This window comes from Apium graveolens, chromosome 6 (genome assembly GCF_009905375.1).
Source record: "Apium graveolens cultivar Ventura chromosome 6, ASM990537v1, whole genome shotgun sequence".
In the NCBI taxonomy this organism is placed as follows: domain Eukaryota; kingdom Viridiplantae; phylum Streptophyta; class Magnoliopsida; order Apiales; family Apiaceae; genus Apium; species Apium graveolens.
The window spans coordinates 54,433,805-54,453,171 of record NC_133652.1 but is presented as its reverse complement, the minus strand read 5'-3'; the positions used below and the strand labels follow the sequence as shown (position 1 = coordinate 54,453,171).

The window sequence follows — 19,367 nt, the reverse complement described above, 5'->3', positions numbered from 1 at the left end:
CGGCGGAGCACATAAAGATAGAAGGGAACGTAGGGCGTATGACGAAGAAGATGAGTTTGACTCTGATTCGGATCCCCGAAGGAAGAGGGCTAAGCAACCCTACTTTTACGATTCAGATGAAGAGCCCGATGGATCCCGCCTCAGGCTCAATCGCTTGGAGAAGGCCCTCTTCGGTGATAGGAGGCCCGATCGAGAACCTGTTGTAACACAAGAGATTAAACTGTACCGACCCCCTCCGGGCGAAGAGAGACAATTCCCCAAGATGAGCGAGTTCAATGGGAAAGGGGACCCCGAGGACCACTGTGAAAAGTATGAACTCCTGATGGTTGGGATGGGCCACAACGATATCATGCTGTGCAAAATGTTCAAGACCTATCTCAAAGGGTCTGCCTCGATGTGGTACAAATCCCTGAAGCCTCGATCCATCGGGTCTTACGAGCAGTTGAAGAGGAAATTTTTAAAGTACTACTCGCACCTGTGCCGAAAGGCGAAGGATACCGAAGCCTTGGTCCATTGTCGGCAGAGGGCGAATGAAGAGCTGGGGGATTATCTCGCTAGGTTCAAGGAAGAAGCGGGGATGGTCACCAATCTGGACAAAATCAAAGCAATGGGCTTCCTAACGGCGGGGCTAGACCCCTATAAAGGTAAAAAGCTTCGCTCATCTCTTTACGATTTTCCCCCAAAATCCCTAAATGATATATATGTGAGAGGCGAGAATATTCGCCGTAAGATGGAAAGTATTAGGGGATATAAAGACACAAGAAGGGACGAACGATCAAAGCGAGCCGACAGATTTGAGGGCTCAAGATCAGGATCTGACCGGAGGGATAGCAGAAAGAAAGGAAGGAAGGAATCAGATCGTGGGGCCGAACGACGTCGAGATAGAGATTCGGCCGTGTTCACTCCTTTGAATGCGCCGATCTCCAAGATTCTCCATGAGATAAAGGGCAAGCCAGGATTTGTTCGCCCCGCCAAGATGAAGGTCCTGAACCACAAGAAAAACCCCGATAAGTACTGTGACTATCACAGGGACAAGGGGCATAACACAGATGAATGCTACCACCTCAAGAAGCTCATTGAGCGCATGATCAAAGACGGCGAGCTTAATCAGTTCGTCCGAGATCTGAGAGATAGATTGAGGCTGAAGGAGAACCCAGAGGAGGAAGTAGAGGCCGACGAGCCAGAACGAAGGGACATGATAAGGGGCGAAGTAAAAACTATATCTGGGGGAAGCATCCTGGATAAGGATATCAAGACAGCAAAGAAGAAGTATGCCCGACAGGTGTACAATCTGTATCAATTCGGACAGGCAAACCCACATGCCTATGACCTTCAGCACTGAAGACTATGTGGATGTCATTCGCTCGCACGAGGACCCTCTAATCATCAACCCTATCATCGGGCATAACAAAATAGGGAAAGTGATGGTGGATACCGGCAACTCAGCCAATATACTATTCCACAAAACCTACTGTAAGATGAACTTGGCGGGAGAGCAACTAGAGCCCTGCCACGAGGCTCCCATCTATGCCATCGGAGGACATCCTATTTAGTTTGAAGGAACGATTACTCTTCCGGTCCTCCTGGACAAGTTGCCATGTACGCGGGCCATTCAGGAAAGATGGTCCGGATAGGCAAAAACATGGGGCCAGATCTGAAGGCGAAGGTAATAGCTTTCATTCGGTAATACCATGATGTATTCGCCTGGGGGCCCGAAGATATGCCCGGATTGGATCCCAAGACGGCAACGCACCGCTTGAATGTGCAGCCTGAGGCCAAGCCAGTAAAGCAAAAGAAGAAGACATTTGTAGTCGAACGACAGAAGGTAATAGAGGCCGAGGTGGAAAAACTTTTAGAGGCCAAATTTGTCGAGGAGATCGAGTATCCTGACTGGCTAGCCAATGTGGTGGTCGTGAAGAAGTCGAATGGGAAATGGAGAATATGCGTGGATTACACTGACCTCAACAAAGCATGTCCGAAGGATCACTACCCATTGCCTAAGATCGACCAACTAATAGACGTAACGGCAGGATATGAGGTACTTAGTTTTTTGGATGCTTTTTCTGGTTATCATCAAATTGCTATGAATGATAGGGATGTACCCAAGACAGCGTTCATAACTCCGAAGGGGACTTATGCTTATATTAAAATGCCCTTTGGACTGAAGAACGCTGGAGCCATATTCCAGCGAATGGTGAACAAAGTCATTAAAGAGCAGATTGGGAGGAACATGGAAGCATACGTGGATGATATGATAGTGAAGTCACTGTTCCAAGATCATGCCGAAGACTTAAAGGAATGCTTCGAAACACTCCGAAAGAACAACATGAGGATTAATCCGAACAAATGTACCTTCGGAGTCTCTAGTGGAAAGTTTCTCGGGTACATGGTCAGCGCCCGGGGAATAGAGGCGAAACCGGAGAAGATCGAAGCGGTTATCAATATGAAGCCTCCCAAATGCATTAGAGATATATAGAAATTGACGGGCCGGCTCGCCGCCCTTCGGCGTTTCATTTCCCGGTCAGCCGAGAAAGCACTTCCCTTCTTCGCCGTGCTCAAAGGGACAAAGAGTTTTGAGTGGGGGCCCGAATGCCAAAAAGTGTTCGAAGAAGTAAAGGAATATTTAACAAAGGCACCACTCTTGACGAGGCCCGATCTGAAGGAAACTCTTCAGCTTTATCTAGCTGTGTCCGACAGAACTCTGGGGGCCGTTCCTCGTGAAAAATTATGAAGGTAATCAATATCCTGTGTTTTATGTGTCCCATGTCCTCAAAGACGCAGAGACAAGGTACCCCAACGCCGAAAAATTCGCATATGGGTTGGTTATGGCCTCTCGAAAATTGCGACATTATTTCCAGGGACGGACGGTCCAAGTTGTCACCAGCCAACCTTTGAAGAAAATTTTGAATAGGTCCGAAGCCTTTGGGAGAGTCGTAGCATGGTCCATCGAACTGAGGGAATTTGATCTCGAATACGTTCCCCGAACGACAATTAAGGCCCAGGCTTTGGCCGACTTCGTGGTTGAGTGCACATTCTCGAGTCCGAAGGATCTCTTGCCCGGCTTAATCCTATCTAGCCCCGAAGGATTTGAAATATGCCAAGCCATAAGGTTCGATTTCCCCTTGACAAATAATGAGGCCGAATATGAGGCCCTCCTCGCAGGAATGAAGCTTGCCCGAAGCCTCGAGGCGAAGCACCTAAGGGCCTTCAACGACTCCATATTGGTTGTGAAATATTTCACAGGGGAGTATGAACAAAGGGATCCCCGAACGAAAGCCTATGCTTCCAAGGTACGTGATGCTTCTTTATCATTTGAAACCTTAAAACTAAGTCAAATTGGCAGAGAGAACAATTCTAGGGCAGATGCCCTTTCCAGGCTAGCTTCGGCAGAGACACAGAACTTAACTGGTTCTATTTACCTCACCGAAGCCAAGATGCCTTCGATCGAGAAGAAAGAGTGCCTAGAGATTCACCAGGGAAGCGACTGGATGACCCCCCTCAGGAACTTTTTGGAGAAAGGCATTCTGCCACCCGACCGGAAAGATGCCCTGAAAGTTAAATACAGAGCATCAAGCTACACTATAATCAATGGGCGGATGTATCGCCGATCAGTCAGTTAACCTCTTCTGCGCTGCTTGAACAACGAAGAACATCAATAGGCTTTGGAGGCTGTACACGAAGGAATTCACGGCGAGCACCTGGATGGTCGGTCACTCGCCTTTAAAATTCTCCGGCAGGGATTCTTCTGGCCCACTCTGAAGGCAGACGCCATCGACTATGCAAAGAGATGTGTACAATGCCAACTGTTCTCCACTGTCCCGAAGCAACCTCCAGAAGAAATGACCTCTGTACTAAGCCCAATTCCATTCGCCGTATGGGCCGTGGATATAGTTGGCATACTACCCACTAGCACGAAGCAAGCGAAATACTGCATAATCGCCATCGACTACATGACCAAATGGGTCGAAGCCCGTCCTTTGTCGTCCATAACCGAAGAAGCCGCTAAAAAGTTCTTCTTGGAACAGGTCATCCTCCGGTTCGGCATCTCGAAAACCTGCGTCTCAGATAATGGAACTCAATTCATTGGAAATAAATTCCGCAAGTTTCTGCACCACTTCGGAATTGAACAGAAATTTAGCTCAGTCGCCCACCCACAAGGAAATGGGGCAATCGAGGCGGCGAACAAAGTAATATTCCGGGGAATCAAGAAGAGGCTGGGCGAGGCAAAAGGAAGATGGGCGGAAGAACTCCCTTGGATCTTATGGGCCTACCGAACCACCCCCCGGACATCGACCGGAGAAACTCCTTTTAGAATGGCTTATGGCAATGAGGCCTTAGTTCCTGTTGAAGTGGGCTTGGAATCATACCGAACCGAGACCTACAATGTGGAAACTAATAGCTTCGGGTTGAAGGCGAACGTAGACTTGCTGGAAGAAGAAAGAGAAGCCGCCCATCAAAGGAACACGAGGTATTTACTGCAAGCGGCACAACACTATGACTCCAATGTGAAGAAAAGGGCCTTCGGAGTAGGAGACCTAGTATTAAGGGAGTTGGCCGCATCTATGCCGGCCAAGCAAGGAAAGCTCCAGCCGAACTGGGAAGGGCCTTACAAAGTGACCGAAGTCGTTCGCCCCGGAACCTATAAGCTCGAAACATTGTCAGGCGAATCAATTAAAAATACTTGGCATGCCAGCCGCCTTCGAAAATTTTATCAGTAAGAAATTTCTTAAAAGCTTGTATTTCAATTATATGTGAAAAATGTAAGCAATCTGATTAAATAAAGATGCATTTCCTGTCAAAATTTCTTTATTTATACCTGCTGCGGCCAACCAAGTATTATTTGAGGGCAATCCCGAAGAAGATAAACCCTTCGGCCGCCGCCATTGTCTAATTTGTTAATTAAAGACATAAGGGGCAATCACCCAAAAATCGAACATCACTACGCTATTATGACAACTTGAAATTGGTAAACACGAATTAAGGGCCTTAAGGGGCAATCCTAGAATAACGCCCTATCATTCGTCTTAACTTAATTATTTATTATTAATGAGGCCCAAGGAACCCTTGTCCCTGGGCGATCAAAGGAAGAGCATGGTCCTTCGGCCTTGATAATGAAAAACAATTAATCCAACCAGGTTTAGGGGCGATCCCGAAGATGACCGTTGATCTAGGGGCGATCACTAAAAGATCAGCACCCATGTACCCTCGCCTGAATTAAAAAGGATTAACCGCCGAAATCATCTTCGGCCTTTAACCCTTGGGGCCGTAGGCGGTAAGAACACTTTGATAAAATCGTTGAGGCGAATAAAGCCGAAGATACGATTCCTTTTATATACGATTCATTTTATTATCAAAATTGTTGAGGCAGATAAAGCCGAAAATACAATTCGATAAGATCGTTGAGGCGAATGAAGCCAGAGATGCGATTCATTTAATTGTTGAGGCAGATAAAGCCGAAGATACAATTCAATAATTTCGTTAAGGCAAATGAATAAGCCGAAGATACGATTCATATTATTCAAATTATTAAAATTATTTAGGCGAATGAAGCCAAAGATGCAATTCATTTTGTAAGATTGTTAAGGCAAACGAAGCCAAAGATACAATTCATTTTTCCTTATGGCATCCATAATGCCGAAAATACGATTCATTTTTAAGGCGAATAATTAAATGTAGTCGGACAATGCTGATGAAAAACAAAAGATGCATTAAGATATAAAACCCCGAAGGCTAGTTAAATTACAAAGAGTACCAACTACGAGTACCAATTACAAAGTACAGATTACAAAAATAGAAATACAGGAAGACGAACGAAGAATGCCGCTGCAAGAGTTGGGTATGACCATGGAAACACCAACGACAAACTTCGCAACAAGATCATCTTCCGTCATGTCAAGCACCTCAGTGCTGAAGGTTCAGGCTTGGGGGTCTTCATCCGAGAGCTCTTCCTCTTCACCAGAGGAGACATGAGGGACTTCGAATGCTGGACGTCCGATAGGATCCTCCAGGCTGTCGTCCATCAACTGCTTATAGTCCCAGTTCAGGCCATGGGCCTTCTCCAGGACATAATCAGCCCCGAACTGGAGACATCGCTCCTCAGTCCGGTCCAGCTGCTTCTGCTTCTTCCGAAGCTCCTTTCGGGACCTCTTCAGCTGGACGTTTCGATGGGAAATCCTCCGGTTCTCCCTCTCTAGCTCGGTCTCCAGCCGAGATCTATCCTTCTTCAGCTCAGCGGCTTCGACCTCATTCTGGGCTTTCACCCGTACAAGTTCCTCCTCGGCCGTTGTAGCCCTCCTCTCCAACTCCTTCACCGTGGCCATGCGAGTCTCCATATCCTTAACCTTATCCTCCACGGTTGCGGCCCAAGGGGCAGCCTGCAAAAGGACGACAGAAATATTACTAAAGGATTCCGAAAGGAAAAAGATGGAAGAAAAATAGAAGATTAAAAACATACCAAGGACAGGAATGACAGAAGCTCCGTGCAGGCTTCGGTAGCAGAGGCCGAAGCAAAGGTTGGAAGGTCGACCGGGAGCTGAAGGCCATGGCAGAGATCCGAAGCCACCTCCTTCGTGGATTGCCGGGCTGGGTAAACAGTATGGTCGGACGTGAGCACGCCCCACCCCGGGAGATAAGAGCGCACAATCCCCTCCTTGCTCCGGGTCCTCTTGGAAGGGTTCCCCTCTCCCATGTACTCCAGATCGTCCCCCTCCTCGGCCTCAGAAGCCACTCGAGATTGACGGGGCGGCGAAGGCTTCTCGGTCTGGGCCCTTTTGCCTGTGCCCTCCGAGGGATCGGGCGTAGCCCCCATATCAGCAGCCTTCTTCGCCGCCTCTTCGGCCGCCCTCTTCTCGGCCGCCCTGGCCTTCTTTCTCTCGATCAGGGCCTCCCTTGAAGACACTGAAATAAGAAGGGAAAACAAGTCAGTCCAAGCATATATATAATCGAATGCATAATAAGAAAAAGCAAATACAGGTGCTGGGACAAAACTAAAGAAAAGACCAAGGAAGAAGTTTTGTTACCCCCACCCCACAAGCTGAAGAGCCAGTCCTTGTCCCTGAACTCTCCAGGACCCAGCTTCTTCACATTGACGTCTACCAACGCCGTGTATCTTTCCTTCTCCTCCAAGGTCAAGCTCGGCATGAGAAGCAGTGCGGGGTTTACATCCCGCCAAACCGACATGGCCGCCAACCCTGGACCACTCACATAACACCAATGTGTGTGAGTGGATTTATTGTTCGAGTTGGTCACCGTCCAATCAGGTCGCCCTGCCCGACGGGCGATGGTGTAAAAACCAGCACTCTTCGGATTCCTCCTGAAATCGTAGTGGTACCAGAATAGGCGAGTGCTGGGTGCGATCCCGGCGTAAAGACACCTGTTCTGAAAATAGTTAATGTGGATGAACCCGTTCGGGTCCATCTGTCCGAGGGCGATACCCATCTAGAAGAAGAGGTGCTTAATCAGCTTCAACGGTGGCACCCTCAAGCCACATTTGAAGGCCGCCTCCGAAATCCCTATGGCGCAGCCTTCATATCCGTCCGGTACCCCGGGAGTGTCGAAGATTCTTTCACCCTCCCTCGGCGCGTACAGCCAACAAAGCCCTCGGGGGACAGAGTAATTATCGTACATCTGAACGACGCGCTCTTTCGTCAGTTCAGATCTATTATTGGTTGCGGGATAGTCGGCAGTCGAACCGTATAGGGCCCGTCCTGTCCGCTCGGGGCGAATGGAAGACGTTCCCACCAAGCTGTTGGATAAGGGGTCCCAAGAATCCGGGGGACGTTCTGCTCGGTCCATGTCCCTGTATCAGGAACAGAGAGATATTAGTCCATGTACTCAAATTAGCAGATAAAAGAAAAAATAAACACCCGAGTACACGCCCGAGGACCAAACGAACCAGAACCCCGGAGGCTGTTTCCGAAGGCTGCTCCTGAGCCGAGCCCACCCGAAGGATGTTCTTGCCTACAGAGCCTTTCATAAACATCGCTCCAGACCACCTGTTTAAGCCCTGGGTCGGCTCCCGAAGGGCGTTCTAAAACCCAGAAATCCCGAAGAATGTTCTTGGTCAGAAAACGCATCGCATGCCATCTTTAAACCCTTGGGGCCTCCCCAGAATTGGTAAAACCCAAAAACCTATATTACCTACCCTGAAATACCCTAAAACCCCAGAAAAACGCAATAGCACACACAAAAACCCAGAAAAACCCCATAAACCCAGAACAAAAGTCCACATGCAAACTCTCTAAAACACGGAAAACTAGCATGCAAATTCAAAACTGGAAAACAAGAAAAGAGAATTACTTATTTGGAGATGTTCTTGGATTGAAATGGGATGATTTGGGAAGACGGAGTTGCTGTTGCCCGTGATTGAGAGATTCACCGCAATTTGTCACTGTGTATGGAGAAACTAAAGTGATAGAAAGGAAATGAAACATACAAATGGGCTTATATAGGCGCCTAAAATAAATTTAGAAAAGCGACATTTGGGGGATTTTGAAATGGACGTCCCAGATCAAGACGGTTGGCATTCAACGGCTGAGATTGAGTCATGGAACGACGTGCCACCAGCTGTCATCAATGCACTGCAAGTCCCCATAAGCTTGCCACATGTACGACCGAAGATCGAGGCGGGATTGAAGCGATAGCCCTAGGGTTCTTTCACCCCAATATGGGCCGAGATCGGTGTCCGTCGGCCGGCCCGAAGGCCCAGCCGAAGGACAGGGACATGTTGGTTATAGGCCCAATAAGGCCCATCGAACGAAGGCCCATTAAGCGGTTGTGCAACTGGGCCGAAGGACCTCCACGCCCGCGTAACGAAGGCCCACGGAAGCTCAGGCCGAGGCCCACTATTCGCGGACCGTTGGACAGAACAAGGGACATAACGCCCCCTTTTCCCTCCCTCCTTAATGATTTGTAACGGATCAGCATTGACTGCAGGATTGGGTATAAAAACCCTTGTAAAGTAAGACAAGGGAGACACATTCTCAACACTCTGCTTCTCTTGTATTACTACCCTATTTTTACAGCCAGATTCTGATTCTCACACCGGAGGTGAATCGGGGGTTTCGCATTCTCTTCACTTTCAGGTACGGCCGAAGTCATCTTCAATACAATCGAAGCCTGTTCACGCGACCGAAGGATCTAGGCGTAACAGGAACGATAAAAACGAGGAACACAAGATATTCGGGGAAATATATTTTCGTATATAAATCCTCGAGGGTGTTGCTACACTCCAGTCAATAAATTAACCGGCTACAATCTAAGAATAATAAAGTTCCTAACTACTACAAATATTTACAAATCAAATCCTATACAATAATCTAGCTTTTGTTTGTACTATGATTTAATTACCGGGTAAAGATTATAATGCCCCTAAGAATATACAAGAGTTAAATCGGGCATTATAACGTTACTCCGGTGAGAAGTTAAACGGATAAACAAATAGTTTGAACTTCTCTGTAAATCAATGCTGCCATTTCACTTCTATTTTTGGGAGAGAAGATGAACAGAAAATTATTCAGAATGAATGGCTTAAATCTCTTCTGCTGTAAAGTGTAGTCTTTTATCCAATAATGTGTGGCTGAGAATTGATAGCTTCTGTGGCGACAATTTTGTTCTTATGTGGCGACAGTAGTGTGTGGCGACAACGGGGGGAGGGGGATCCTGTGTGGCGACAAGGTTGTTTAACCAGTAAATATACATGTACTTGGTTAATCAAAATGGTTTTGTACATGTTTTTATTTCCTTGTTCATTTTGCTTTTCTTTTTTTTTTCTTTTTTTTTCTTTTCTTTTATTTTTCTTTTCTTTTGTTTTTGTTATTCTTTTTTTTCTTTTTGTTTTCTTTTTCCTTTTTTTGTTTCCTTTTTTTTAAGTTTAAATTGTAATTAAATTAATTTATAAAATAAACTTAAATATAACTTATATATATAAACTAATTTAGATTTGTAAAATAAACTTATTTAAAGTTTATAAGATAAATCAATTTAAGTTTATTAAATAAATTATTTTAAAGTCCATTAAATAAATTTATTTAATTTACCAATTAAACTTTAAGCTTCGCTAGTCCCCTGAGCTGTTTAGCTGAATACTCTGCGCACCTCTTCTCGTACTTTAACAGATAAACGTTCAACCTAAGTACGTTCCTCGACTTAACAATCCTTCTATAAATAATACCCAGATTCCTTTCACGAGCTGTTGATGCCTAGTGCAACTGGTCTGGTTCACAGACGACTAACCCCGATTCATGTCTTCGTATTATAGCCTTGAATACATTGTTAAGCTTGCCTCAACTTTATTGCTTCAGACACTGACTGTCAATAAACAATTGTACTTTCACTAGAATCCTTTCTGGTACTCTAGACAACGTCTTCATTAACCTCTGTCTATACCCTGTCTTCAATTCTTCAGATTCCTATGCTTCGAACACTGTCTATCTTCAATCAATGCCAATACACTGAAATCTTTCGGTAGCAATTGTATACTGAATCTTCAACATTTCTGAAACCCTGAAAGTCTTTAACCTTTGTTCTTCACTGAGGCATGATCATATTAATGAACTTTTTTCAGTGACCTGTAGACAGAGTTCAGGCTTTCTTCTAATCTTCTAATCTTCTGATTATTCGTATTTGCCTTATCTTCATTCTTCCTGATTTCTTGTGTAGACGTAATATTATTAACCTGTCCTGTTCTAGTGTTGTTATCGTGTTGAGTTATCACGTAACTGTTCATATAGCTACGCAGTCTTACCAACATAGATGTATGCCAATAAGTGCCAACTATGCATGGGTATACATGCCTACATGCATGATAAGTGTTCAATCGCTCTAAAACCTTAAGTTTAACAAATATAACCAATACGAATACTTGTACCAATTACAATATTTAATTTAAATCAAATAAATGAAGGTGAGATCTCGAAATCGAGTCCTTTTATAAATCGAGCTCCGATATCATGTTAAGTAATCAGTCGCTCTAAAATTTTAATATAGTAGAAAAAGATCTAAACAAGATCTTATACTCTTTAAATATGCCAACTAACAAACTACTTGATTAAGTTATTCTTCTTCTTAACAAAAAAACTAGCTTGATTAATAGGCTAAAAAATGTGATTTGTACTGGGCAATTCAATTGTAACTTAAATTCGAATTACTATCATTTTGAAATACTCACTCCGTCCTAAAATACATATTGTTTTAATTTTTGAGATTTGAGGATGGTTAGTCTAATAACCACCGGTCTATCACCTTTGGTGAGGATACTTTAAGAAAAACTCTACATGCTCACACAAGTAAATTAGGACTTTCATTCAAAAGTTCTTTTAAAGGCATTCAGATGAATATATAATAGATAACCTCCTAGTAATAGAAGGAATTCATGTCAGGAAAAAATCTCAGAGACAGTTCAAAACCCTGTTTCATATGCAGTCGGAAAATAACCGTCAATGTATATGTTTTAACTAAATTTACATACTATTCTCGTCCATTTGACTTTGTTGAAATTTATATTATACAAGTGGAAGATTTGGCTATGAAAATTCCACATTTCATAAAGGTACTTACCTTATACATTCGGTTTCCTCAATACTGGCGTGACAACAATACAAGAAGCAATTCTATCAACACTTAAATTGCACAAGTCATGCCAAACAGATTGATGTGAGATGTTTTTAGCAAATACATTTGAATGAAGTGCTTTCATTCTAATCGGATAATCACAAAAATTGTCTTGACCGGTTATGAGACTGATGAGGCCTTTTTAAGTTTTTTATTAATAAAGGCCTTCTTAAGTTTTAGACTAAAACTTTAAGTTTTTGCCGAATTCTCATATCCCCGTATCGCGCACCCGCACTCACGCACACGCACTCGTGCTTCCTAGGTTTTAGTAGAAGTTAAAAAGTAAGAAAAAGAAACATGTGATCATATTGAATGAGATGTCATTGAGGCTGTCTTAGCCTCCAATATCACAATGATATGGTAAAACCTCAAAGTTTTGAGGCTTGCAATTAACCAAGATATATAAAACACAATCAGTCACCGCTGATATTTTTATTTAAGGTTGATGCCAACAAGCAAATTGCGATACAATGAAATATCAAAATCATCAATGTCAAATATTAGTAATTAAACAATAATTGAACAATGGCTTCACAGCCATAAGAATTAATTATAACCAATCCAATACGTTCACCTGCTTAAAATCGTGCCTGCAGCTGCTGGACTGTGTTTTTGTTTAGTTGGAAAGCCTTGGCAAGAATGTCAGCAGATATATCAGGATTGGCTCCAAACACAGCATTAGCAATGGTGATAACCCCTGGATTTTGGCTGCTAAGAGCAGCAATTACTACTGCATTATCGTGTCCAATATTCTGTTGATAGTGTACAAGACCTTCTGGGAACACAAACACATCACCTTCGTTAAGGACTTTGGTGATATGACGATTTTCTGGATTCGAAGTGACAAATCCAACCCTCAATGTACCTTTGATAACTGTCAAAATTTCAGTAGCACGTGGATGAGTATGTGGAGCATTGATTCCCCATGGTGCAAAGTCAATACGAACAAGGGAAATGCCAAGAGTGTTGAGTCCAGGAATCCTGGCAACATTAACCGTAGTTACATTTGATCCAACTTTAGTGGATGATGTGTCACCGGCTATGTTCAATCCGCCAGTAAAGAAGTCGTTTTCAGTTACAACCTTGGGGTCCTTACAAACTAGTCCGTTCACCAACACTGAAAAAAGAATTATATTTTTCAAAGTGAACAACAAAGTGAGTTAGTTAAATATGTGAATCATGCATGAAATATATATACCTGGGCTATTTGCATCAGCAACGCAAAAATCCTGAAGAGGATTATTATCGGTCGCCAGAGCAACAAAGCAAGTCATACTACTTATAACAAAACATATAAAAAGAACTTTGGAGCCACTTGATGAAACCATCTTCAAACTTTTGGATATAATTGTGATATGTATAAACGAGTTGGAGAAACGTTTAGAGAACAGATAATGAGCTTTGAGAGTTGAGTTGTGAAGACATAGATATTGTCTATGGCTTATATACAATACTTTAACGAGGGAAAGTGTGACAGAGAGGATAAAAGATACACATATATTGCTTGCATGACATAGTCAATGTAATAAGAATGAGTCTGATTTAATTATATAAATTATGCACAGTCAAGATACCGGAAGTAGTAAAAATGGCAATTCGGTCGAGAATTGAAGTGGTAAAACTAAGTATCTGGCATTTGTTATTTTAATTATATATATGTGCATGACATAGTTTGGTTAAAAGTCTATCCAACAGATCATCTTTAACTAATTGTTAAATTTATTAGGTGCACTGCTTTTAGTATTCCCCAGGAAACAATAATAAAAAACCAAGCACCTCAATCTGTTTCTTAATGTTATTAATAAAATAGCGAACTGTCAGCTTCTGAGCATATATTCAAAATGCAATGTATTCCGCAAAATGAGTTCAAGACATTTCAACCCACGTGTAATTAACTTTGCATGTATTTCAATCAATTTTACCTGCTTATAAGTTTATATATACTTGTAACATACCATTGCTGCCACAAAAGAACGCTGACTGCTTATTAAGTTACTAATAAACCAGCAAGGTGAAGGGAATCATGGAAGTCTTACCTAATATAACAAACCTAGTTCAATTTAAGGTATTTAAGGTACATTTATATAGATAATTGTGATTTTAATATTTTCAATATTAATTTTTTTGATCTTTCACAGTATTGTACTAAAATTCAACTTCGAGGATGTAATATATACAATTAACGATTTAAGTATCATCCTTATCCTGAAGGTACATTACATGTAATATTTGATAACATTTTTTTAGTGCTAAATCATGTAAGATTGATTTTTATGTGCTTCTGGGAAACTGAAAACATTAGATTAAAAATTCAATCAATATTTTGAAAAATTGTAATTCTAATAATTTTAAGAAAATCGACGTCTAAGTATGATTATTATTATGTGATTTACTCACTAACATTAGACATCACGAATATAGATTTGGGGTTTTTAAACTTACGGTGCATGAAAAAAAATTAAAAGTTAATTTTAGAGTAAATATTATTTTGCATCCATAGCAATATGCCTTTTTTTAAAATGGTTATATATTATTTAAATTTTGGCACCTTGAACCTAAATATTAGTTGTTTTAATTTGAACTTTTTTGACCATATTTCGTCCAAATTGACTATTAACATTAGTTTGTGCAATGGTAGAATCAGAAAGCTCTTTTCACCACACTACAAGAGTTCATTTGTAATGGAAAATTTGCGACGAAATAATTGGGTACGCCACTTTATGTCAGATTATGATAATTTTTTATGACGGAAAACCAAATCGTCGCAAGAATAATATTTTATAATTAAAATTTGGCATTAGACATTAAAAAAAGGGAAATTCATACAACGTTATTTGAAAATTACGTCGATTTGAACTTTCCATTACGACAGGAAACTTATGACAGAAAAGTTAAGATCATCCAACTTACAACTGAAATCGGCGGAAGCGGTAAATTTGAAATTTTTGCCAAACTTTTGGCGGTAAATTCAACCTTTCTCAATTTTTCAGCGCACAATAACTTGCGACGGTCGTTAGTAAGCAAATATTTTTTTTAAAAAAGAAATATTTTTCAATGATCCAACCATACAGATATTAAGATATATCAATTTTATTCATATAAAAATTAATTATAAAATTTCAAATTTATCTTGTATGATATGATTTGAAAAATATAATAAAAGTACTACTCACTAAAACGAGATTCGTTTATGATTAACTAGTTATATTTTTAGTAACTTTCCCGAATACGGTCTATCACATGTACTCATGCTTTTATTTTCCTGATTCCGTAATTATTGTATAATCAAAATTGAAGTCCAATATTACGGAGAACAAACCACACAAAATCCTAACTTCGTTTTCTACTAAATCAAACACAAAATTTACAAATAAATACATGGATCGATTGCTAATGATAAGTGAAAGCTATCTATAATATCAAAAATTATAAAAAATGTCTAGAAATTAAACCCCCAATTTTAAACAATAAAACCCTAAAATCAGGTTTTAGTTCCTTACATCTTTCAATAATTTTGAATAGAATCTTTTGGGGTTCGATGAGAGTTTCATGACTGCTACTCACATGCTCGATTTGGATGCCACTAACACCACGACATAGTAGATTGATTTCAAGAATATTTAATTAACCCTAATCGTAATCAAAACCCCAAATCAACCGAATTTCAAAAGAGTAGTGCTAGATGCACAAAAAATTTTACAAAAAATTGTTAAAAAATGATGTGTCATGGTAGATGTGGCAGTTTAAAATGATTTAATTGGTGCTTTTGATGTAAATGCATGAGGTCCATTTTCATTTAGCCAATAAAAATTTGACACTTGACATTTTGTAATTATTTTTGGGAACCAATTTGGTACCCTTAGTATTTTCCTTTCAAAAATTACCAAACACCAAATTAGATGTTAGAAATGGATAGTGCTCATTATGGAACTCTATGCTGGTCTCTGAGAGTTGGAGTTCAATAACATTTTCAAAGTTGTTGATTTTTGAAATTTGGAATTATGAGGTTTTATTCTATTATTATCTAAACTTTGAATGATATTTTTCCCAATTTTGCCCATGGTCAATTTTTCGGTAATAGTTAATTAGGACACTAAACGATTCGGAGATGTAAAACGAACCGACAATTAATATTTTAGGCACAAGGTGCCAAGATAAATAAAATAGAACAAATTCGGAAAAAACGTAAATTGTTAGGTGGTGCAAAATATATTTTACTCTTAATGTTAATATACATGATCAAATTTTATAATCAATTCCTTTACAAAAAGAATTTATAATCACAAAAATATGGTTATGCATACTATTAATTCCTAACATATTTAGATATCTTAAAAAAAGATAAATCATAACACACAAAATCGAAAGAATAAAATGATAAAATTATCAATTATTAAAAATTTAATCAAAATAACCATTCTAAAAACGATGATCAATTTTAGCCAATTGGATACTCCACTATAAGTAATTGGGTATCTCAATTTATATTAGGTAGCCCTACTGACAGTTTGGTATACTATATACATAGAATACTCCAAATGATAGTTTGTATCTTATATATTGGACAATTGGATATGCCGAATGTTAAAGTTGGCTAATTTTTGAAAAATGATTATTTTTATTAAATTTATATAAAAATTAGGCTAAACTTGTTTTTCGTGAGAGTTTAAGATTAGAGATGAATATGTTGTACTATGATAAAGTACCTAGTTGGCCTAGAGTTGAGAATAAGAAGAGAGTGGAAACTTACTAGTTATTTAAAGAGAACTTAACTAATTAAATCGACTACATTTGGAAAAACAACATCAGAAAGATTTAGAAGATGTCTCTTTTTAAATGCACACAAGAAATGTCAAAGCTTAACAAATATTATCTGGAGTTCCTAAAGTAAAGTAGAGCCATAACTTCAGTCACCGATGAGATTTTATTTAATAAGGCTGATACCAACAACTACAAGAACATGGCGATACAAATAAAAATTAAAGGCAACAATGTCAAATAACAGTAATTAAACAACTGAGCAATGGCTTAACAGCCTTAATTAAGAAATATATAATAAATCCAATACGTTCATCAATCTGCTTCATCAAAATGCGCCTGCAATTGCTGGACTGTGTTTTTGTTTAGTTGGAATGCTTTGGCAAGAATATCAGCAGATATATTAGGATTGGCTCCGAATACAGCGTTTGCGATGGTGATAACCCCTGGGTTTTGGCTGCTAAGAGCAGCAATCACTACCGCATTATCATGTCCAATATTTTGTTGGTAGTGTATAAGACCTTCCGGGAACACAAACACATCACCTTCGTTAAGGACTTTGGTGATATGACGATTTTCTGTATTTGAAGTGACAAATCCTACCCTCAATGTACCTTTGATAACTGTCAAAATTTCAGTAGCACGGGGATGTGTGTGTGGAGCATTGATTCCATATGGTGCAAAGTCGATACGAACAAGAGAAATGCCAAGCGTGTTGAGTCCAGGAATCCTAGCAACATTAACTGTGGTTACATTTGATCCAACTTTATTGGATGATGTGTCACCAGCTACGTTCAATCCGCTAGTAAAGAAGTCGTTTTCGGTTACAACCTTGGGGTCCTTACAAACTAGTCCGTTCACCAAAACTGAAAAAAGAAGCAAGTCTGTCAGATGTTTGTAGTGTACAAGTAAAATGTAGACAACAGATAATATGAAAATGAGGTAGTTACGTCAAGAATGCATGCATTTAAAATATATATATACCTGGGCTATTTGCATCAGCAACACAGAAATCCTGAAGAGGATTATTATCAGTGGCCAGAGCAACAAAGCAAGTCATACTACTTACAATTAAACATATGAAAACAAGTTTGGAGCCCCTTGAAGAATCCATATTTGAAAACTTTTGGTTAAAAAAAATGCTAAGAGACCAAATGATGAGTTCTGAGAGTTGAGTTGTAAAGATACGGATCTTGTCCAAGGCTTATATAGAAAACTTCTACCAGGGAAAGTGTGACAGAGAGGATAAAATATATACAAAATTGCTTACCTATGGCACTGACATATTCAAGATACAGAGAAGTAGTAAAACTATATATGTAATTGGCATCTGTTATTTATTTATATTTATTGTTGTGACATAACTTGGTTGAAAGTCTATCCAATAGATCATCTTTAACTAGTTTTTAAATGTATCAGGTTCACTGCTTCTAGTTTCCTCAAGAAACAATAATGAAAAAACCAAGTAACTCAAGTATGTTTTTCAATGTTAATAACAATATAGCTAACTAGTCAGCTTCTGAGCAGATATTCAAATTGCAATGTATTCAGCAAATGATTTTGAGACAAATTCAACCCGCGTCTAAGCTAATTCTCCTGCAGCTGGTAAAACCTTTGCATGTGTTTGAATCAGTTTTACCTGCTTAATATATAATAATTCTCCTACGCTGCTGCCCCAAAAGAATGTTTGCCGCCTAGAGCAATTCCAACCATATGGTCGGAGCAAGTCTTATACGTGCTCTTAACTTCAAATATAAAAAATGATAACAAAATTTATAATCCAACAATATCTACTTCCTTAAATCACTAATTTCTTTTATTTTATAAAACCCTAATTTGTACCCTCTTTGTTAACTCAATAACTTTGTCAGTGTCAGCCGTTTATTTTAAAATAGTTTAAAAACCGGGAGATGCAGTGCTGCTATGCACGGGTCTTTTAGTAGTAATATATTTTTATATTATTATTATATATAATTTTGATGTATAAGTAATTAAATACTAAAATATTATATATATACGATTCCATTTATATAAAAATAATATAAATATTTGGTATATAAAAATAAAAAAGGAAAATATTACATATAGAAAGTCATATAGGAATAAAAAAAAGAATAATAATCATATATTTAGAGCTATAGTAACATTTAAAAGGGGTGAAATTAAAGTTCGTAAAACCGAAAATGGTGAAACCAAAGTACCCTTAAAAATGGATTCCCTTATTAATTACAATGTACAAATGATTCTAATTTATTATTTTAATAAAAATAAAAGAGGGAAAATAGAAATATCATAATTATAATATGATTCCAGGAATCTATATTTCGTTAAAAAATAACATAAAAATCTATATGAAATAAAAATCTAGGGGTCAAACAAAAATACAGCGTAACCGTACTAAAATAAAAACAAGTATCTACCAAAAAATAATTTAGAATTCTACTGATATAGAATTGTAATCATAATAAGGTTTGAACAATCTTTATTATTTTTAAGGGGTGAAATCAAAATACAGTATTTATAATATCCATATTATTTTTATTTAAAATGAAATTCTACCAACATATTAAGTATTCTAAATTAAAATATTTCAATTTAAACACATGACCTATTTACTTGGTCGTGATTTATATTTTTCGAAACCTATTTAGTTGGACCAATATATGAACCTATATATTTTAAAATATAATTAAAAACAGGATTCAAACCAATAAAAAAATAAAAAAGTATGGCTTATAAAATTCAAAAAATGGGTAAAAATAAAGGATTTTTTCATAAATACCCAAGTTTTACAAAATTTTTGCAAAAATACTATCACTTTTTAAAAATATTTGCTAAATACTTGCAATCATTTTTGCAACCACGTTTGCAACTTGAAATTATAAAAAAGAATTGCAAAATTATGTTCCGTAAATTGAAATCATATTTACGGCATAAAATGTAACATAAAATACAACCTAAAACAGTTACACAATTTACACTAAATTACAACCTATTAT

General features: G+C 39.0%; 2 protein-coding genes across 2 annotated transcripts; both read right to left on the bottom strand.

Annotated features, from left to right (window-relative positions):
* Positions 1-12,034: 12,034 nt before the first annotated feature.
* On the bottom strand, positions 12,035-13,036 carry LOC141667558 (putative germin-like protein 2-1). The gene is made up of 2 exons (XM_074474103.1): positions 12,809-13,036; positions 12,035-12,727 (listed from the first exon to the last, which is right to left on the bottom strand). Exons 1-2 carry the CDS (start codon positions 12,936-12,938, stop codon positions 12,189-12,191), a joined length of 669 nt encoding a protein of 222 aa, XP_074330204.1. The 5' UTR covers positions 12,939-13,036; the 3' UTR covers positions 12,035-12,188.
* A 3,523-nt stretch (positions 13,037-16,559) lies between these two features.
* Positions 16,560-17,527, bottom strand: LOC141667805 (putative germin-like protein 2-1). The gene is made up of 2 exons (XM_074474428.1): positions 17,353-17,527; positions 16,560-17,234 (listed from the first exon to the last, which is right to left on the bottom strand). The coding sequence occupies exons 1-2, from the start codon at positions 17,480-17,482 to the stop codon at positions 16,684-16,686; spliced, it is 681 nt and encodes a 226-aa protein (XP_074330529.1). The 5' UTR covers positions 17,483-17,527; the 3' UTR covers positions 16,560-16,683.
* Positions 17,528-19,367: the final 1,840 nt, after the last annotated feature.